This window comes from Passer montanus, unplaced genomic scaffold (assembly GCF_014805655.1).
Source record: "Passer montanus isolate IOZ18808 unplaced genomic scaffold, ASM1480565v1 scaffold111, whole genome shotgun sequence".
Lineage (NCBI taxonomy): Eukaryota > Metazoa > Chordata > Aves > Passeriformes > Passeridae > Passer > Passer montanus.
Genome location: NW_024357725.1, coordinates 1,618,027 through 1,640,644, shown reverse-complemented (window position 1 = coordinate 1,640,644; position 22,618 = coordinate 1,618,027). Strand labels below are relative to the sequence as shown.

The 22,618-nt window shown below is 40.4% G+C and overlaps 1 protein-coding gene across 3 annotated transcripts in view; it reads right to left on the bottom strand.

The window, feature by feature from the left end:
- Positions 1-22,618, bottom strand: part of DAPK2 (death associated protein kinase 2) — a 40,956-nt gene that overhangs the window by 13,372 nt on the left and 4,966 nt on the right. For 2 of the 3 annotated variants that reach the window (XM_039731568.1, XM_039731584.1), the window contains exons 2-7: positions 20,788-20,884; positions 8,883-9,104; positions 4,794-4,932; positions 3,273-3,402; positions 2,113-2,161; positions 1,400-1,426 (exon numbers count right to left, since the gene is read on the bottom strand). In XM_039731568.1, the coding sequence (XP_039587502.1) occupies positions 1,400-1,426; positions 2,113-2,161; positions 3,273-3,402; positions 4,794-4,932; positions 8,883-9,104; positions 20,788-20,849 (629 nt within the window). In that variant the 5' untranslated portion in view covers positions 20,850-20,884. Of the gene's footprint in view, positions 1-1,399; positions 1,427-2,112; positions 2,162-3,272; positions 3,403-4,793; positions 4,933-8,878; positions 9,105-20,549; positions 20,561-20,787; positions 20,886-22,618 lie in introns of those variants that run through there. The other variant, XM_039731575.1, reaches the window with a different exon arrangement.

Here is a 22,618-nt window from a genome sequence, read left to right as displayed (position 1 = left end):
TTTTCCTCTCATCAAATAGGAACACCCATTTTACAAATTCACAAAGTTTAATGTCCTGCCTAGTACAGGTGTGTCACTGCAGATCAGAGTGCTGACAAAAAACAAGGGTCTGGACAGTATTTTAAATCCCTTTACCTGAGCTTGGGTTCAACCAATACCCCAAACTTTTCTTTATACTGCAGAAAAGAAGGGAACTCGTTGCACTGAATCTGATTCCTCAGACCCTACCTCTCTTTTACAGCTTTTGGGGTCTAACTCTTATGCATAGGCCAAGATTTATTTTCCACACTGAAAAGACAATCCTTCCCCTTCAAGCCTCTGTACTTGTCCTAGTGCCTGGAATGTGTATTGCAAATCCATCTAATACAGGAGTCCACCTTCTTCAAGCCTGGCAGCAAGTTATTCCTCTGAGAATCACAAGAAACAGCCAAAGCCACGGGTGCAACATTCCCAGCAAGCAGTGTCCACTCCCTGCTCCCCAGGAGTCACAGGATTTCGATGGAAGTAGTTAGGATCAAGGATCACTGACCACTCCTGCAACTCTCACGTCAAATGAGAGGAAAAGCAAGGAGTGCTGTTCCTCTGTTGCATGCATCCATTGTCACACAAGCAGTTTCCCAAGTTGTCAAGCTCCACCTTAAAACTCTCAACTGCTTGTCCTCAGATGCCCACAGAAACTCATTTCTTTGAGAGCCTGAGCATATCATAATTCCCTCCTTTTATTTATTCACCATCAGTTGACACACTTTTCTTCTAAAGAGAATCTGTATCTAAACAATATTCTGAGATCTATTTTTCCTTTATGCCTACTGACTATAATGATCTCTCCAACCAACCTTGGCTTTACTAGCTTTAAGAAAACCCTTTTTTTTCTCCTGTAAGTTGAATTCTCAGTTTCCAGGGTCAACTTCTCTGCTCCTTTTTCAGGTTAAATTCACCTTTTTGAAATGGGTGACCTTACTTATGCATAATAATCTAGACTGCTGCTTTTACAAGCAAATAAAAACTTCACTGTTTCCACCTGAAATAATCCAACTTGTAAATGGGATCGTTACACTTTCTGTTTCTATGCTCTCACGCTGGTAGCTCACAGTCATTCCAGGAGCTATTAATCCTCTTGGCTTTTCCATCTTCTACCACTTGGAACTGATGAGATCCCATAAAATGCAGAAATGCCAAGTGATGCTAGGGACATTTGTTTTTCTTCTGCTCAGAATGCTCCTCACCTTTTACTCCTTATTTTAAATTGAAAAGGCTGTGGGTTAATGCCTGTCCTTTACACAAACCCCTGCCCACTGCATGTGTGCAGGACCCTGAATGGCTGAAGGGAAGAAGTGTTCTGTGCTAGTGCAACTGACCTTTAGGAACATTTCTACAGGAATGAATCTGTTGTACTCACAGTATGTAGGTGATGACTCCTATGCTCCTAAAAAACAAAGGAGATTAATTGCAGGGGTTTTACATCACCAGTATTCTTCCTAATATGCAACATACATAACAGTCAGTGGTAGCTGCAATAGAAGCAGGAGAGCCATTGTGACTTTAGATAACTGCTAACAGAACGGGGTTTTGAGGGGACAAATAATTTTACATATGGCATCAAGTAATGTGGATATTGGAAGTCTCTGTGTATTTCTACTCAGTGGGTACTTACTAGAGTGAGTAGAAGTACACTTCTATGAAACACAGAGCAACAGAAACAGGATGTTTGATTTGGGGTGACCTCTTTTCCCTGCCTTCCAATTACACAGGTCTCTTCTACATGAAGGGCTCTTATAAATAAAGCTGTCACAAGCTCTGCAGGAACACATTTCTTTCTCAGAGTGCTCCTCTGCATGGACAGTGGCAAACAGTTAACTCTGGAACTGCTATGACTCCAGTTTTTCAATGTAATTTTGCAGAAATTAAATGTTTATCTTTTAATTTAAAAGAATGTATAAAAATAGAATGACAGAACAAAGACTCATTAACTGTATTTAAGTTTTTTGTTTGTTTTGGTTTTGTTTTTTTTTTAAATTTGTTGTGGTGCAATGGATTCTATTAAGAGCAAAATAGGAAAAAGTAATTGTACAGTAACCAGGAAAAGAAAGACAAACACATTATAAAACTTACCACATGTCTGCAGCTAGTCCAAGTGGTTCATAGTTTACAATTTCTGGAGCTGTAAGAAACATTTAATCAAACAGCAGCAATTGAGGCAACAAATTTTTACCAGGCTGGAGTAGCAGGCCAAGAATTACCAAGAGGCAGAAAGGGGAAGAGGGAAAAGTTAGTTACAGAATACAATGTTTATAATTTTACAGCCCCAATAGGAGTTCAAGTTCACAACTTGTTCAGAAGAGATTACGTAATTTGGAGCATAATGCAACTCAAGAATAATGGTAAAACAGACACTATATAGTAATTATACTGCAAATTACAACAAATAACAAATTATTTCACCTCCCAAAAATGCTGCTGCCCCTAAGCATGAGTTTTTATTTTGTTTCTTAACTGGTGCCATTATAGCAACTTTGTAAATGCCAGTCAGAAAGAGCCCTTGAGCAAGAGATTGACATTACTTGCCAGACTACACTGCTATCCATGTCAAACTCTATTATCTTTATAAGAAACATTTCCTCATTGGAAAACATCCCCATGGAGGACCACATGCAAGAGAAAAGAGCAAGGGTGAAATAAGCTGAAAAAATTATCCGTGACAGCTGTGTTTAACTGGAATATTAATTACAATTCTCTACCCAGTCCCCAAGCAAACTCCAAAATAAAAACTAGTAGAAAGTAGCAGGATTAACCTAAAGTCCAGGTGAGACAGATTAGAATTATGACCAGTGAGGAACAAAAAGAGAACCACATGGAAAAATGTAAGGGGAGATGAGGGTACTCAGCACGTATGCAGTGTGAGGTGGTTTTATTTACAAAGCAATGACAGATACCCATGTAATTGTGTACTCATGTACCACAATGCAGAGATCTACTTACTCCAGGCACCAAGTAAAAAGATTATCATTTATATACACAGAGCTTCACAATCTCAATCCTGAATTTACATCTCTACATATTTGTTTGGCAGCATCTAATCTCACAGGAGTAGCACATCTGGTTTACAGAAAGCACCTTTGCTTATTCCAGAAAAATAATATAAACCTCTAGATTTAAGTGGCCTTGACAGAAATAAGATTAAAACTACTTCTATCCCTCATTTTTTAACTTTGACAAGATGTCTCGACTTTCTCTGAAATTTGCAATGTAAGACAAAGAAACATGTTACTCACCTACAAATTCTGGAGTTCCAAATATATTTTTAAATTCAACTCCATCTTCTATTTTGTGAGCCAGGCCAAAATCAATGAGTTTGATGTGCGGAATAGGGATATTCTTGTCTAGAAGCATAATGTTTTCAGGCTAAAAATGACAAAAGATATTAATATTTTGGAAAGTAACAGAGTTTTCAAGTGCTTTTTTTCCTTTGCATATACAAAATCATAGAACAAGAAAAATATCCCTGTGCTTAGCCATTTACAGTTCTTTTGACTGAGGTGGCAGGCAGCTGAAGCAGTTCAGGTGTTTGCAGACAAAATGCTACTGCCCAGCCCTGAGTGACAGCTGCACAGCACAATATTTTACTGACAGCAATTTTACTGATCTGTTCTTGGAATTTACACTTCACAATATTTGCCCGGTTGTTTCTATACTGTATTTAAGCAAATGGAAGATAGTTTAGTAAATGCTGAACCTATTCAGGGAAGAAGAAACCAACTAATTTGACAGACTAAATTCACAGCTGCAACAAAGCCAGGAAAAGATTCAGGATTTACCAGCTGAACAATCCAGAAAATGCAAACAGTTGGGATCAGAGGTCCTAGATCATACCAAGCTAATAAAAGAACATTTGGCATTCTCACAGCACTGTAAGACAAAGCTGAAGCATGAACTGTGAAATCAAAACTAACATGTTTAACCACAGACTTTACTTTTTTACCAGATCCAATATATTTCATAAAGTCCTTTCTTCAACTACATTTCTCAGCCTTAGCTACTCCCTACCATGGACCGAATTCCCAGGTTTCAGAGTAAACTATGGGTTCAATTTATCTCCCATGATGAGCTTTAATGCATTAATCTGTCAGAACTTAATCATAACTTCAAGGGCAGCAGTGAGAGAGTCTGATTCCCTGCTGGCACCTGCCTGGCTTTTCCACAGCAGAATCTAATGTGGAAGTTGCTCCTGCTAACACATTCTCTCAGTCAGAGCTGCACTGGAAAACAGAGCATATGAATAATTTATTCTCACAGTCATTGGACCAACCATGTTTTAGCCTCAGGGTAACAAGCCTGGTTTTCTTTCATCGATCTAGGGCATATATGTTCACCACCGACACATGAGGTAAGCTTCTTTAGAACAGACTGATATAGAAAAAGTCACTGTCACTACCTCTTGGAGGACTGTTTTATTCCTTAGGTGGTATAAACCATTATAGCTCCACTGCAGGCAATGGAGCCCTGTCAAGTGATGAGATAATAACGAACCATCCTCCGTCTGATCAGATCACTGCTTGAAAGTACATCTCTAATTTAACACTTGCTAAACTCCACACCCAGTCCTTTAAAACCCAGGAGAGTTATTAAGTGAATATATAATAGGTCATTTGATAGTCGCTGTCACTTTAATGACAATCTTTCTGATTTCTATCTTGCAATTCTCGCAACATCTTCAGTGACCACCTGACCTTACCTGCATTAAATATCAAAATTAGCAGCTACAGATCAGACAAAGCCTAAATCAACATCTTTACCTTTAGATCAAAGTGAGCAATTTTCTTAGAGTGAAGGTAATTCACACCATCCAAAATCTGCTTGATGAACCTGGTTGCTTCCTCTTCACTCAAAGACTCCTTCTGTGCCAGGAAGTCAAAAAGTTCTCCTCCAGAAACCCTGCAAAACACACCAAAAAACACCCTGTTATCTCCTGCACTGTAATCCATAACATAAATGCAAGCAAAGAAAACTAAAACAGAAAAGAACCTCAATACAGGTCTTTGGGGAATCGCTCCTCTGACCCCAGGCTCCCACACAACACTGGTGGTGACCACATGGTGATTCCCTACTCTGCCTCTTTCAGAGCAAGCTACTGTCAACAGCTGCACAACCTGCAAGGACAAGTCCACTACAAGCAAGAACAGCATGTCCAAAGCCACAAAGACATTGGGTTTGTGTCTTAGCTTCCTCTGCTGGTCCTGTGAATGCAAGGTGCCTTGTTGTTCCAGACTTACACTGGGCATAGTGACTTGCCCATTGATTATCGGATTTTTTTCCACACCTCTCACATAGTCAGAAACTTTTCTAACCCATGTGAGGCTGGACTCTTCACCTGGGCAGAAGTTACCTCCCTTTACCTGGGCAGAAGTCACTTGATGCTTTAATTGTTACAACTAAATGCCTGGCAAACAAAAATAAGCTTATATGACTCAGAAATATGTTGCAACTGCTACCTTTAGCTGCCACCTTCTCCTTTCTATTAATCTCAGTTATTCAACCTGTGAGACTGTTACTTCATCTCTTGATTTTCTTTTCTAGGTGATGCCTGCCAAGGATCTCGGCACTACCATCAGCCTTTCTGGACAGGTTTTGCTGTATCCTGTACAACAGAGAACACTGTCTCCTTTCCATATCATAGTAGGTTTAGAGGCCTTTGTTCAGTAGTGCACCAATTACTAGAAACTGCTGTGACAAACCAGTACAGAAATCTGTAAGAAAAACCTGGTAGTCTCTTGGTGAAATCTGTGTACAGTGAGCAGGTGACTCCCATTTATTTAATGATTTCTATTCAGTGTGCACTTAAGCAATCACCTCTGGCATCCAGTCATCAGGAAGCCAGCTGGACCGGGGTATGTTCTTGTACTTTTCTGGAATATAACCATGTATGCACAATGTTCTCTCTCTCTGTTTTACCCTGCAAGATCTCCTTGGTGTTGGTTTCTTAAGCTGGACTCTTTAATCTCCCTGAGGCCAGATGACAGCCCAGCCCCAGTCCTGCAGAAGCAGGCTCCACTTCAGGAGAGCTCCCAGGCTGAGCCACTTCAGCAGAACTGCTCTGCTCTGCTCAGGGTGTTCAAGGATGCATTCCTGCTTGGAGGAGACTGGCAACTCCCTTCAGAGCAGCCTGCTTTGCTACACAAGCAATGTCAGAAAAAGTTCAGCTACACAGACTGGAGCAACTTAATTCTCATTCTCTCTTGCTGCCTCCAACAGTGGGCACTTAAACTGGCTGGGCCATCTGCTCAGGGCTCACCAGGGAGTTTGCCCCAATGGCAACCTCACCAACATCCTGGGCAACCAACTATGCCCAAGACATGACTGAAGAAACTGCAGCCTGCAAGAACAAGGATCACAGGATATTTACTTGAGAGTTCCTTGATGTATTTACCCAATTCTCTTTAGCTCACACAAACCTTGAATGATGCAAGGGAGGGGGATTTTAAGCTACAGAATACAACATAAAAATAAAAGAAACATACAAAAAGATTTAGAGAGCTCGAAGTCTCTTTGTTACTTTATCAACAAAAGATTCCCTTCTACAATAACCACATGAGCATTTAATATCCTGAAGATCAGAGATGAGCATACATGAAAAACACTATATTAATCTCCAGTCTCTTGAGGCCTAGCCTAACACATTAGCCTAAGCTGTAGAGATATCAAAAGAGTAATTTAAAGGAAAATTCAGTAGAAGATGTGATGATTTCCCATTAACAAAGACTCAGGCTTTAAAACCAGGCTTCAGTAAATTGTACCTAGAGAGTGGTAAGCGGTTTATAAGATGATTTTTATCCAAGTTATACACCTGAATTCAAAGAAACCCATAAGCAAAAGACATTTAGCAATCCCAAAAACCAGACATTATGGAATCCCAGAAAAAACCCCACACTTCAAGCACTAATTCCTTTGCAGTAAAACACTCATAACTGCATCAAGTTACTTATCAGCCAGAGAGGTTTGTTTTCTAAACCAACACCTGCAAATGGTCGTTTCTCAACTGTTACAGAATTCCTTCCATCTCTTTCCCTTTTACTATGTCACCTACTACCATGGCAAGGAAGCAAGCAAATAATAGCTTTACTTTTCGTTCAAAGTCCAATAAAAGACAAACAACAATACTGCCTTACTTCTTGGACAGAGCTGTTTTGTATACACAACACTGACACCTACCTGTAGAGGACACACTGCTGTATCAATCCAACCTGCCTCCAGGCTGCTTCTGCTTGGGCAAAGCAGGTTTCAGGCAGGGCCCAGGAGACAGAGAACAACAACCCCAGAGAAAGCTGGAGGGCAAGTCCCTGGACAATGTGCAGAAGGAAAGAGAAGCCATGTACCTGCCAAACTGTCACAGCAATGGACCTGGCATTCCTCTTGAAAAGGAGAACCAGCACCTGCGGAACTGACCTCTCTGAAAAGAGGAGATGGTTTTGCCAGCACTGTGTGAGTATGGGAGAGAGTCAACATTTCAGACAAATCCTCTTTTAAACACCAGGGCAGCTTCCTCAATTACCCAGCAATACTGGGGCCATTCTTTTGAAGCTGAAGTTCACTGTAGATTACCATAAGGATTGCTTGGCCAGGTGCTGTTACACTTACTTTGATAAACAGCAGGGAATATGAGACTCTGAGAGCAGGGTGTCAGAGAGGAACAGATTTTCAGTTCACAAAGAGAATTTAATTATCTTTATTAGTAATTATCATAATCCTCAATTTGTATACAGCAGCTGAATGCAGGGGCCTTTATCAGGTCAAATTTCTGTTGCATGCAGAAAATTGCAAACTGCAATATGTTACAGCCTGACAAAAGAACACACAAAATTTATCAGGCCAAATGAGGACAGGAAAAAGCAGAAGGTAATGAAACAGGAGGTTGCTTTAGCTCAGGGTGGTCACCAGTGAGAAAGACTCTTTGCCTGTCTTCCAGAGCTTGGCTACAGAGACCAACATTTGGCCATAGACATATACTTCAAAGTTAACAGATGCTCATCATTATTCATATGCCATCTTCCAGCAGTCATACCAATCTCCAGGAATGCTCCCTGACCTAAATGCTGGCTCCCCTAGAGAGCTCCCTTAGGGATAAAAGCCTCATTGCCTGGATTCCATACACAAGGTCCAGGCTGATGTCCTAGGGAATATATGGTCTACCTAACTTCAAACATGGTGACTATATTTCCTGCCCCATACACACTGAAAAATTGCATCATTTTGCATGTAGGGGTGAGGAGGTCTACTTGTCAGCAGGACCTAAATGGCAGTGGTTTGCCCCCCTCATATGGTGGCACAAAAGTAAACAGCTTTTCTTCATTCCCATCTTGCTGCTATTCATACTCAACAGTAAATGCCAAGGGATTAAAAAAACTTCTTCCCTTGCCCTCCTCCCCTTTTCTCCTCTAGCTGATCTAAATGAGGAAAATATGGAAGTAGTGAGAATGGCTGCGAATTTTGGAAAAGGCTTGATGGCCTCAGATGTATTGAAAGAGATGAAAGCAGGAAGAAAAACAAAATGAGCATTCAGTGGCCACTTCCACTTCCTCCGAGGTCTATCTCAGGGCAGCCCTAGGCAGACATGAGGTAATCTTTACCTTAGTAAACTGTTTTCAAGTTCCCTGGCTCAGAATCAAATAACCTCAGCTGATGCTCAGGTGCACCTGTATCCCCAGGGCACATGGATGAGCTGGGGAAGCTGTTCACCACCAACTTCACTCAGCGCTCCTGCCGAGATTTGCGAAGCCCGAGAATGCAACAGCTCCATTTATCAGTTCCCCTGTGCTCCGGCAGCCTCTGCAGTGCTCTCTGGTTTCTATTCACCTCAGCCATCGCTGCAGGGAAGAGCCCTTACTCACAGCTCCAGGATGAGGACCACGTCTGTCTTGTTCTCATAGATGTCGTGCAGCTCGACGATGTTGGTGTGCAGGACCTGCTGCAGAATGGTGACCTCGCGCTCAATCTCCTCCTGGCTCACCCCGCGCCGGCTGGCCCGGCTCTGGCGCTTCTTGATGAATTTGGCAGCATATTCCACCCCTGTGCTTTTCTCTCGACACTTCTTCACTATAGCAAACTGACCACTGCAAGGACAAGGACACAACAAAAATGCTCTGAAGGCTTTTACATGACAACTTCCCAAATAAGCCAGTCCTATACAAAGCCTGATCATGTAAGCCCTGAGCAGCACTGCTGAACACTACTAAGCTTGTTCTTGGTACAAGAGTGAAGACTGTCAGGACTCTGCAGGCAAAGGCATTAGAGCATAACAAGGTAACCTCCTACTGTGTCTGAAATTTAGCAAAACCAAACAATGACTGACAAAAGGAGTTTAAACCTCTAAAAACAGTTCATGTTTAAATGAGTAAGATCTGCCTCAAAAGGTTCAAGTTACCACCACTTCACTCAGTAACGCTTAAGACATTCAAGTCTGCAACACACCACTGGGTGTACTGAAAGAACACACACACACCAAAATATTTTTCTTAAGAATAGTCCCTAGAGAAGAACTCAAATGAATTATTTCTTTGGAAATGCAAAACTGGCCTCCAGCATCCAATTTTCAAATTTAAAAAAAATGTTTATTCATATTTATGCATTCACTTGATAATTTGGCTGTAAATATAACTAAAGTAAGTGCAGGTTTCTCACTGCACCTTGAGAACAAAGAATTTCCCACTGTACAAAATAGTACAGTGGCTACATTAAGGTTAAAAGGCATGTTCTTGCAATTTGCTAATAAAACTTTCCTCACTGTGGCTCCTAATGTACTCCAAGTGCAAAATTCCTGCCTTATCTCCTAGGAATTGGCAGATCTCCAGTCCCAGAATACACATTTAGTATCAGATACTTCCTTATTCAGGACATTATATCCAAACTTGGAAGGAAATACTCATCTTTCAGGTAACCATAACCTTTAGCTACTGTGATTTTATCAGATAGGATCTCTTTATAAGAATCACAAACAAACTCATTAAGTGCATCCCCCCATGACTACACTGTATAAGCACTGAGCTGATGTTTTCAATATTATCATATAATTTCAATATTATCACTATCATTCACTGGCTTGGTAAAAGAGGAATGCAAGTACAGTTGGTATTTAAATTATGCAGCATACACAGCAATTATATTCAGCACCTTATTAGATGCTGTACTTAGTGCTTCATCAACACAGACCCAAGTCTGTCTTAAAAATACAAAGGCACAGAAATTAAAAATTAAGGCTGTCAGTTGGTGCTCAATTGCTCTCAAAGGCTTCCACCCTACAACAGCGGCAGCCTCTCATTTCAGAGTTCAAACAAATGCCAGGCAGCCTGACATACTTCTTTTAGTCCTTCATTTTCATATATATCCTAAACCCTGCCCAGGAGAGAGGCAGGAACAGATGGGACAAGTGTACTTATCCATTTACGAACAATCATTCACAAATGGAATTGAGACTGTGGCCATTTGTCACATGTTTTAATTCATTCATATCTCACCTGCTTTTATCATTACCTACAAACCCTAGAGAAATTCCCACAACAGAATTCCCAAACTTGCTTTAAACATTCTACTAAAAGAGTTTGTTTTGTAATACTGAGACCCACTTGTGTAAAATATCATGACTTTCATGTTTTTCTTGTTTGCTTGAGCATATTTTGCAAGACATGCATCTTGCTTGGTTCAGACTTTCTGAAGAAACATGGTATTAATGTTCCTGTGCTTGTTTCCTTGAATTCTCTCTAGGGATAAATTTTGTCAAAGTTCAGGAGAAAATATTTTTTTATGAGTGCTGATTATGGGAACAAACAGGCACTTTTGCATTTAGAAATTCCAATGATACTGTGGATTTTGTACATTTATTTGATGCAAAAGCTTACAAAAGTAATAATGACACAGCATAGGAATTTCTGTCTTCATTCTCTTGTAATCCACTAGCGTTCCCTTGTATGCGTGGCCACCAACACACACTGTTGCTGCTCCTGTCCCAGCATTCATGCCATTTCCCATCTCCCTTAAAAACAGGCTTTTGCAGACAACTCTTCAGGTTGGGACTGAGGAGAAGAGGTTACAAGTGACAGTCAGGGACACAAATGCTCAATTTCTTATCCTGTGACATTTAAGACAGTTACAATGCAATTACCAATGAACAGTTCCTGGAGGCCCATTCAGCTATGAAACAGGAGGATGCCTCACAGGCATTTTACAGTCACAGTCAGATACTTTGGATTCCTTGTCAGCTACAGAGATTGTATGGTCAGGAGCAAGACAACAGTGGTTTTGTGCCTTCTCATGCATCTGCATTCAGACCATAAGAATCAAACTCTTGTCAGCTTCCAAAACTTTTTACGTAGGCTAGGAAAAAAGCAGAAGAAAGGAAAGTATGTCTTCCTGACACCTAAGTTGACAGCACTGAGAAATAAAGCCATTTAGATAATTTCACACAGGGCATTTGTACCTGACCTTAGACTTGAAACTGAATTTCACAGCTCAGACATCCAAATTTCAGCCAAAAGACCTTGCCAGAATTAATGGATTTTAGTACAATGCTGAAACAAAGATGACTTGGATCACAAACAGAAGTATTTCTAACACATGCAGTATAAGCTCAGAGGCTGACACTTCTGGATGGAGCCTACCTGGACCACAGTAAGGCCTTTGGCACTGTCCCCCACAGCATTCTCCTGGGGAAACTGGTTGCGCATGGCTTTGACATTGGTCTTTGAAATTTTTTCCAAACTTAATGACACTATGATTCCTGATTTCTAAATGTTTTTTTCCAACAACTTACATTTGTTCCCTTCCAGAAAGATTTTAGACAGCTGTGCAACAGCCTTGTCAAACACTAAGCATCCTCAATTGTGGAAACAGCTCACGAGTATGAACAATAACAGCTGCATCCTGTCAGTTATAATATAATTAGTTACAACATCAAATCTGTCCACCAGTAATGATGGAATTTATCCCAGCAATGAAGACAACCTATCATCTGCATTGCTACTATCATGTAGGAGGTTTGTCACTGAATAAGAACACAGAGACAATATTACTGGGTGGTTTTGGAGTCTATTTTCAGAAGCACACTTTAGAAGAGCACAAGTTCAACTCATTTAATCATCATGCACTTCAGGAGAGAATGTGGAAAGGATGTGGGAAGAGTGAAGCTGGACAATCCAGAATAACAGGACAATTTCTTGCTCTTTGTCAAAGTTTCCTTCTAATACTGGTTCTGGAAGGTAATGCTTTGGGGCAGAATATCACCTGAGAGCAAGAGCAGTTGCAGATGCCAGTCTGGAATGCCCCAGTGCCCAGCAGTGCTGCTGCTCCACAGCTTTAGAATAAAGAGAGCCATTAAGTAACTGCTTGCACAAGTATAGGTTTATTCCAGTCTTCCTCTGATGTTCCTGAAACACTGCATAGCTCAGAAGCTCTTCTCAAAACACTGAAAATATATAAGAAAAGTACTGAGATGACAGTACATGTTACCTGACATCAATCAGGCTTTCTGAGGCCCAAGTGGGGAGAAGTCAGGAAGCTGATTCTGTCTATCATTTGGGAACAGCAAACCATTTCTTCCCCAAATACCAAACATATGTTCGCTTTCTGCATATTCAGTCTATTTCTTTATGTCTTGTTCATATTCAACTTCATTTCATCCACTAAATAATTATTTAAAATATGATGATGATGATGCTTTAGTTGTTAAAACTTGAAATTCCCATAAAAGACATGATATATGTGAACACATTGACAGATAGACCTTATACCACATAGAACCACGTTTTCAACAAGTCCATCGAAAAGTAAATGAACCTGGGCAAAGGACAATGCTCTGGCACTCTGCCAGTCAAGAGGTGACAGAACTCCCCATATGAGCCAGGGCAATTTACTTAGGAACAGATTTGCAAGGGATTTTAGGCAGCCTCCCACTGACTTTAATTAGTAATTAGGTTCCTACACACTTGATGAAAAGTAACACCTTTGTCCTTCTGTACCTAATTTCCCCAAGTCTGTAAAATACAGGCAGTACTACTGGAAAATGAAATAACATTATACGGGGTAAGGATACAAATTAATTTCATGTCTCTAGATATCACTAGAAGTGCAATTATAATAATTCGTATTTTATTCACTACGTGTTCCTGCACAAGAATACATGACTTGAAAGGAGGCTAAAATAAAACCGAACACCACCTAAACCAGTTTTTAATTGCTTAAATTCACAGCCATACTGGGACTGCATGATAGTTTAAAAATACTAAAAATATATTATGAAATCATCCTGTGTACCTGCATGAGTTAATAGACATAAACATAACCACAATAAAAGTATTTAGCCAACCTGAACACAGGACTTCTCTACATGCAAGGCTGGTGTGTTTAGTTCAGCAAAAGATAATTCATTCTCATTCACATCCACTGTTATTTTGTCAACAGTTTTGTTCATCATTCCTTTTTGCCACTATTAAATTTGGACTGGTTTTAACTGGTCATCGCAAGCTTAGAAAGTCTGCATCTTACTACTTTTCTATCGTTTTCATTCCTATTTACTTTTCTTGGAAAAATATACTAGTAATTTTATCCATTTATGGTTGGGTTTTTTGCTAACTTTCAAACTAAAGCCCTGGAGAATTCTTGCTGAATTGAGGAAAACATTTTTTTTCAGGCTTTTTTTTTTTTGAGTGATTAGAGCAATTGCTCAACTACAGTTTTATTAAACTAAATACTCTCCTCCCTCTTTGCTTACACTTCAGAGATGACTTCTGCTATTTGTAACTGCACTGAGTGCTCTTCCCAGCAGAGAGGACAGGAGTCTGCTTGGGACAACAGTGAGAATCCATTTTTAAGTTCATTTATGAAACACAAATGCAAGCCATGCAAGGTACACAAAATATATGCATAAAAGCATATATATATATATATATGGAGGGTTTTTGCAGGAATTCCATAATCACAGCTATAAAGATGTAAAAACCTTCTGTAAATGACAATAATTTGCAGTACATTTTATTTTTTATAGACTTTTTGTTTTAGACTAAACTAGGATTTCGGTACAGCAGAAATTTAATCTACACAGTAACTAAATAGGAAGTCAAATAGCACAGCATTTATAAAGAAATTAGGGGAGCATAGTTTAAATAGTAAATCAGAAATTCTATGGCAAGGTCACTGAAGGGAAAGTATCTCACTGCTTCCATGAGGCTTTGTGAAATAAAACTTTAAAAAACCCAACCTCTTCTGTTAAATACTCTGATGGCACCTATTGTAAATTCATAGAGTTTTAAAAATAAAACTGTCACAAATGTCACTGTACTTCTGTTTAAGCTTCAGATAAAACTGAGTTTTGGTTTACTTGTTTGCTTCCCCCTCCAGGCAAAATGCAAAGGAAGTGGTTACCTCTCCTAAAGCAACTACACAGAATCTAAACTACCAGATGCCAGATTATAACAGAATGATCCAAAATTTTTTTAAATAGGGCATTTAATGGGAATTTCGCTGGACTACTAAAAAGTAGTAGGAAAAAAAAATCAGCTGCAACTTTTAAACACGCTGGTATTTTCGCTCTCAACTCATGTTTTACTGATTGTGTAGTGTTCTAGAGCACAGTGACTTTGGGGGATAAATTTCAATATTCCTGAAGGGAAGTGCTGAGCACCTTTGGACATATCTTGTCTTTGATAAAGTCACTGTCTGACATCTTTCATCTCCATCTCTCTGAACTCACACAAAGGTAACCTACACACCCTGACCCAAGGGTGATCTCTGTGTCCAGTGTCAGAAGAGTAAAATATTGACTCTAACAGAAAGATCTGGTTTACTGGTTTAAGCAGAGAGCAGCTCATTTGAAATTCAAAGAAAGATTGATAAATCTAATGTTTCTGAACAGTGCTATGAATTATAACAAGCTTTCAGTACAGTAACACAATTAATGCCTTAAACACCTTGTGGGGTCCTTAGCCATGCGTCACAATAAATTGTGCCACCTACTGAATCGTCAACAGCATCTCCTGAAAACTGTTAAATGTTTTTGGAAACTTCCCAGTCCTGCAGTGGCCATCAATGTGGCCCTTATCACAGCTCCTTCTGATACTGGAGGTGCAGAGTCAGCAGTGAGAGAGCATGAGCCCAGCAGCTCTGACAAGTTCCAGACAGCCTGGCAAGCTTTTTGAGTAATCTGAAGCTCAAGAATAAAATGCATATGGTGAAAAACCTTCCCTGTTTATCAGACTTAGCTTAGCACAGAGTGGCAATGAGCAGAGTGCAGAGAGCCAGGGAAGCTCACAGCTGACTCATGCTCAGCAGGAACAGCTGATCTGATAAGCTGTTACTCTCACCATGTGGAGCAACAACAGGACAGGCATAATGTGCATAAGAAAGGTTAGCACATTGCACCTGGATGTGTAAAGGTCCAAATACACCTAGATATGGACTGAGGGTAACAGGCCCAGGAGCACATGAATTGTAAGAGGGGGGAAGTATTACAGTCAAATAGTTAAATCATTTCTCTCCTTCCCCATATATCAAACAGATGGAAACTATGCTGCCATTTTGTTCAAGACTTTAGGAAATTATCTGTAAGGCCAAAACTGCAAAGTGTAGCTGAAACTCCTATTTCACTGCTCAGCTATTACAACAGGTCTTCACTCTGGTTCAGACTGGTGTAGAGTGTTAACAAAGATTAACAGATGTCACCTGAGACCTTGACCATCAGACAAGTACCTGTGAGCTCTATTCTGCATCAACGTTAAGAATTTGTCCAGTGCTTTACTTTGTCCAGAGCAGTTAGAATTTGAGCTGCACTATGTTTATTCCATGTGCATTTTTACTCATAAGGAATATTTTTCATTTTAAAGGTATGGAATTAATAATATAGATAGTATATTTTCTCAGCTGTTGAAATTTCCATCTGCTTTCTACTCCAATGCAAAATGGAAAAATAGTTTTATTTTTACAGAAATGGCAAAACAAAGATTGGGATTAATATTCAATGTATTTTTTCCTGGGATTAATACTCTGTTTAATATTCAGTGGTTAAATACATTACAAAATTTGAGCTTTGTGAGAACTACCACAGAGGTCATCATGTCTAATTATACTCTCAAAGCCAGACATGGACTGAGGAGATACACTGAGATAATTTCCATCATCAAGGTGGATGCTGATGATAAGGAATGTGTGATTTTGTTACAAAGTCAAGGCCAGCTCTTCTCTGCTACTGTAGGTAGAGCAACTTTGTTATTAGGAAAAACCCAAAAAACAAAACCTTCCATTTTCTCTCCACTTCCTGTAACAAATGTTTTATTTTGGAAACAGTTAAGGTAGCATTGAAAATTAATAGGGAAACCTACTAGAAAGACTAAAAAGAAAAAATTCAAGAACAATGATTGCATCAGAAAGCTGGTAACAATCACAGTGATTGTGACCAAGTTCCAGATGCCAAAACTGTTTCAGCAGAAGATTCACATACATGAAACATGACTTATAAGATCTGTAACAAGAAACATTAACAAGTACTGGGTAGTCCTCAGGAACTAAATTAACATTTTGCATCAAACACAAAGACCTGCTTTGTGTGTGTTGTAAAAGTAAAATAATCCAGAGTTATTCTTCAAAATCTAAAGAACTAATTTAAAGTGCAAACTAATCAAAGAACAGAGTTAAAGTTCATGTCTGAGAAAGCACAGTACTAATCAATTTCAACAGTTAGAAAAAAAAACATTCCTCATATGAAGATACTGTGTGGTGTGAGTTAAGCGTAACTTTACCAGCTGCAATCACAGCTCTGTTTAGCAGGGAGAGTCCAACTAGCTGGGGTCATGACTTTTTTATTGTACATTTCCAGGTTCCTGCACTGCAAAGAATACCTGGGTTATCTTTGCTTTTTGTTTTCACTACATAAATAAATACTTAGTTACACTGTCAAAACAGTGACTTGTGCCAGGCTCCAAGATCCTATCATCACTGGTAAAATGCTGCATTTGCTGTCCTTTAAAGCTTCACCCAGAAAAGGAGGTATCTCCTCCCTCAAAGAGCAGAGTTAATCCTCCACACAAGCACAGAGGAAGCAGTAGCTGGAGACGAGGAATTACAGGAGGCATAACAAGCCACTGATGAAAGATGGAGCTTGGCTTTAACCATGAAACCACAGCCCAGGTCAGTAGGGGCTGAGAAACTGGAGGCTGTTATGTCCAACTAATCAACAGAAATCACAGTGATTATTTTCTGCATGAAGGGATTGACTGGCCCAGGAGATGAGGAATGAGCATAGCTCCAAGTTACTGGGACAGGCGAGAAACTGGAGTGGCAAGTGGTAAGGCTGGCCCACATTGTGGAGGAAGGCAGAGCCCCTTCCCTACAGTGAAAGGACAAGAGTGAAGGAAAGGGGGAGACTTCCATGCCCAGAAATATCACTCCAAGCTTTGTCTGTTTTTCTCTGTTAAATGCGAGTCCTTGCGTACTGCAGAGCTGAGCTGCAGGAGCAGGTCACTGAACCTGGCACTGCTGTTCTGGTGACCTGCTCACCAGAACAGCAGTGCCAGGCTCACACAACCCTGAAGAAGCACACTTTCTCAATGGGCACTGTTACAAAATACTTTGGGAAAAGCTCCATGACATTTCCTACCGTCAGCCCCAGCTTGGCATGTAACAGTGACACTGCCCAGAAGCACAAATGTCAACAACTCTCACAGCCTGGCTGGTACCACATTTAGGTAATAGATTAATGACTCTATGATACATCCTTTTATAAATCACACTGCAATCTCAAGTTCCAATACCTACCAGCACCATCAGTGTTTGCTAATACAGCTGGAAAGGGCTCCTGCACGTTCGTACAAGACTTTTTTGTTCAGCAAGCCACAAGTACCCATCCAAAACAGAACAACTGAAACATTATATTAAAGGCTTTCCAGTGAGCTTTATTGCTGCCACTTTCCTGGAAATTATATCCCTAGCTCAGCAGGACAGTTCTTTCTCTGGGCCTGCTCTGCCCTTGATTTAAGACTTTCCATTCTTGGTTGTCTCCAGCTGTCACCTCCCTTGCCACAGGAAGCAGCAGCTATTTGACCTGCTGCATATTCCCAAGAAGACAAGTTAGTCTTCCCTTCTTCACATTTTTCAAGGATTATTTCCACTGATGTGTCATGCCATTAACGTCCCTGCAAATGGCTTAGGCCAGGACCGTTCTCAAAACAGTCCAAATTGTTAAAGCCGTATTATTTCTTTATAACGTTGAAATTCGCTAAATTCACTTTAGAGAGTCCTCTTTTTAAGCCTCCTTATGCCTCCTCTATGCCTCCTGTAGTTCCTGTAAGCTTCCTTTCAGCTACGGCTAGAGAATCTCAGTCCCCACAGGCTTGAAAGTGGCTGATACTATCTTGAGGGAAGCAACACAATTATATATGTATATTTGAAGTATTACACACATTCAGCATAAGCCATGCTAAGCTTCCTAAACAGAGCTGCTATAACAAACAAGGCCATCAGCAAGTTGTCTCTGACAGATTGCTCCCTGTGTGTACCCTTAGGAGAAGTTGAGCAACAGAGGCTGGTATAAGATTAATATTTTAAAGACTGAGGGAATGTTGGAGCTAAGCAACTGGTCAGAGCACACAGCTGCAGCTGTGGAAAAGCTGCTCCCTTCTCTCACACCCCTGCCTTGGCACACGAGACAACTGCATTGACAACTCCCTCTGAGCTGCTTGCAGCTCCACAGGGACTCCCAGGATGATGTGGCTGAGCAGTGCCCACCCACACCCTCCGTGTGCAGGGCGGGAGCTGGGGAGCTTTGCTGTGGTCACCCTCAATGCTGCACAATGCTAGGAAGTGCCTCCTTTCATCACCAGACCAGAGTTCAGGCTTTGCAGTCTGTGGTGGGAGCAACCTCTCCTGAGTGCCGTGCAAAGACTTTCAGATAAACAGGTGCTGGCTCTGTCAGTGAGATACTCTATTTTATCTCATGGCTGAATAAGCACTAGGCCTATGTTCACAACTAGTTTTGTTCTCAATAAGTGACAAACTCAGTGAGGAGGACAAGAACAGGATAGACTCTTCACAGATGTTGTTTGAAAACATTTATTTTGTGACTTCTGCTGCCAGAATGATAATAAGTGAATCATTTATCCTACCTCTACCAATCAGTAATTAACAGCTTGCTGCAAACTGAACTAATAAAAGGCATCTACAAGTTCTAAGGGCATCAGTCAGCACTGGAAAAGATCAGTCACTGAAATCTGCCCAGCATGCTAACTTCCTTCTAGCAAAGCAAGATATTATCTGTCGCTGGCCTCCAAAACCTGAAAGTGAAAATACACTGACTAAAACAGTGTGACATTATACATGCAGCCTGAAAAGGAGGAAGGCTGCTGTGACCACACAAACCTTGACCAGCCCCTCTGGCTGATTCAAGAAGCAATGGCCAGCCTTCGCCAGATTGTTTCAGCCACGCTTCTCCATTGAAAATCCCCAAAAGCCATCAGCTTGGAGAATGATGTTCATCATCTCAAAAGATTCCCAAAACCAATTCAGAAAACAAAGTAAAAATAAACTACTCAGTCTCCCATTTCTCATTTTAGTAGTTTGACTGTTTAACCTAGGATCTCCTTGGTTAAAAATCACACCTCTTACAACCTGCATGCACACACTGACTTTCTTTACTGCTCACTGTTGTCAGGTTTTCACTGTCAGACTGATACTCTCAGTACTAAGCAATACTTAAAAATAAGCAGTTACAGGAAATTTAATAGTTATGGCCTTCCTGAGAGGGAAAGAAATGGAAAAAAAATTAACAAACAAACTTCAACCCCTCTCCCCTTAGAAGAAGTCTTCTTAGTAACTCTAAAGATTAAACAGCTGAGAGTAAAAAAAAATAAAAATTCTGCACGGACACAGCATCAACTGAGGTGTTTCAATTGAGCTCATTAATGGCCCCTAAGAAAGGGTGATGGCACACACACAGCTGTGTATCAAAACCAACTGCCAGACATTGGGAAAGAAGCCAACCTGTGTACAGCCCTAATTTAGCTATTTGCACATTAAAACAAAAAACATTAGAGGGTTGGACGCTGAATGGAAAGCAGCCATCCTCACCCAGAGCACTGTATGTTGCTGAGACACTGGGTATCCAGTACCCTGTGGTATCCAGTTCACAAACCCAGCAGTGTTTAAGCACATGATCATGGTTAAGCATGCTAACAGTTGGTAATTACACCTGTAATTACCAACTACCTACAATGTAACAGGATAAGCCTTTATACATTAAAGGCTATCAACAAGCATTAACCAGTCCAACTGAAGATTTGAGAGGTAATGCCTTTCAGGAATACACGCTCCTTTTTTTTTTGCAGGCACATATGAACATGTGATGTCAGTGCTTGGAGACAGCTGAAAACAACAGTGCTGTGGAGTGATGCTCAAAACAACAGAACAAGTGAAAGTGCCATGTCTGTGGTGACAGGCTTCTGGCTCCCAGCTGGCTCTGAGAAGGGGCATGTGAACTCAAGTCTAAAGCACGGACACATCTACAAAAGACAGTGCAAACATACCTTTTGTTGTCCTTGTTGCAAGAAAAGAAACAGAAAAAACAGTTAGCACATTTAATCTAAAGAAAAAAAAACAACAAAAAAACCTACAAAGAATTCCTATCCAAAGTGCAGTCTTTGTCAAGGTGTGTGTTGCTATTGTAGTATATTGTAACTATCTAGGCTATCACACAGAAGGAAGTTGCAAATATCCTCATGTGTCAGCTTTTAGAATCACGTGGTGTTACCAGTACAACCTTACCTTCCCAGCTCTTCCCCAATTTCGTAAATGTCCTCCACCTTCTGTTGCTTGAAGAAAGCCATACTTGGTCTTTCATTGATACTCAAGGATGATGCAACTAGAATATTAATGAAGAATGACATTCATTACATCTTGCAAGAGGCTAAATATCAGTAACATACATTTGTGGTATAGGCACTTTGGATCCATTGCAGCTCATTCATGGCCAAAGTTACCACTGAGCAATCAAAATAATTCAGCAGTCTCAGCCAAATAATGAGGGCTCAAATCTGGAAAGAGATGAGCACCTTTAAGTGAAGGGGATTCTTGGCCACCACTGATGTACCCAAGAACACAACTAACTGGAAGCACAGAACACACAAGAAACACAAACGTGATGAAAGGAAAATGAATTAATAATTTGATTAAGTTCTGGACAATAAAGCCTACACGCTACACTAAAAGGAGCAAGCACAAGAACTAGCATTACAGACTCCCTCAGACAGATCCTCAGCCAGGGAGACCAGGAGGCAGAGCTTCCTTTTTCTCAGGTCAGGCAGTGCTCCTGAAGCACACAAGCAGGACAGCACACAGACATTTGAACTGCTGCTGGAAAAAAGTGTTGATTCCCTCTCCAGAGCTTTCAGCACATCTTCCATCACGCACAGTAGATGTTTCAAATGAGAAGAATACCAGCAGCATCTATTACAGGTGTTACTCTGTGTAACTGTGCAGTTTGTTTCCTGAACACAACCTTTTAAACTGATCATCTCTGTGAGCTCTGAAAATACAAGCTTCATACTGGTGCATTGGAGCATCTGTGCATTACATTGGGCTGCTTCTGAAAGAGGAGCAGATGAGAACTCACATTATTCCTTGGGATATACCTCCACAGCAATGTATGTTATGGCAACAGAACAGATCTGAACAGAGTAAGTGGCCAGTCGGGTCATGAACTATTTGCTGTTTCCTGTGGAGATGAACCTGGCAGTATGCCCAATGGCCCAAATATCCACTGTTTAGATCAGAACATGTAAAATAGCTGTAAGGCTCCTAGCAGCACAATAAAAGCTAACTACATTGAGCCATATAGTTATTCTCACACATCTCTACACTCAACAGCACATCTCGTCAATGTAATGTGCTTTGCTTTATGAATCCCAGACGCTGCTTCCTTCAGATGCACTGGGGAGTTCCTTATCTCAATACAGCTATAGTTCCTTATACATCTCCATACATTCAAGTTCTCTATACATCCAAGCTCCTTATCTCGATACAGCTGCTGCAGATTTTCAAACTGCAGTCATTGGTGCATTTGTGAAGCATATTTCACAAGCAAAGAAAGCTCTATTTTGATCCTTTAGAAATAAGTTCAACTCAGTGTTACAAGAAGATTCAGCAGACCTATAGAACAGGACTAAGTATCAAAGAGCAATTGCAGTATTCCTGACAAACTGAAAGGCACACAAACTGAAGATTTTTCTCCAACAAAAGTGGGTATCATGAGCAGAAAATACATTGTAAAAATCTTACAATTCCTCAATACATACCCAAGCTGTCATCATTCACTCACCTCATAAAAAAGATTGGTTGCTTTGTTTGCCCCAGCCCCTTTTACAAACCACTGGCTTCTAATACATGGGTGGCATTTGAGTATCAATTCCTTTACAAATATGCTCCTTCTATTATTTCAAAAGAACAGAAAGTCTCCCTAGCGCTTCTACATAAACATATTTTTTGGTTGATGTTAGCAAAACCTACACATTAGGAGAAAAAATTCTTTGATTGTTTCATGTCAAGAAGAAGGGCTACTACATCAATCCTTACAGCCACAGATGATGTCAGATGACGA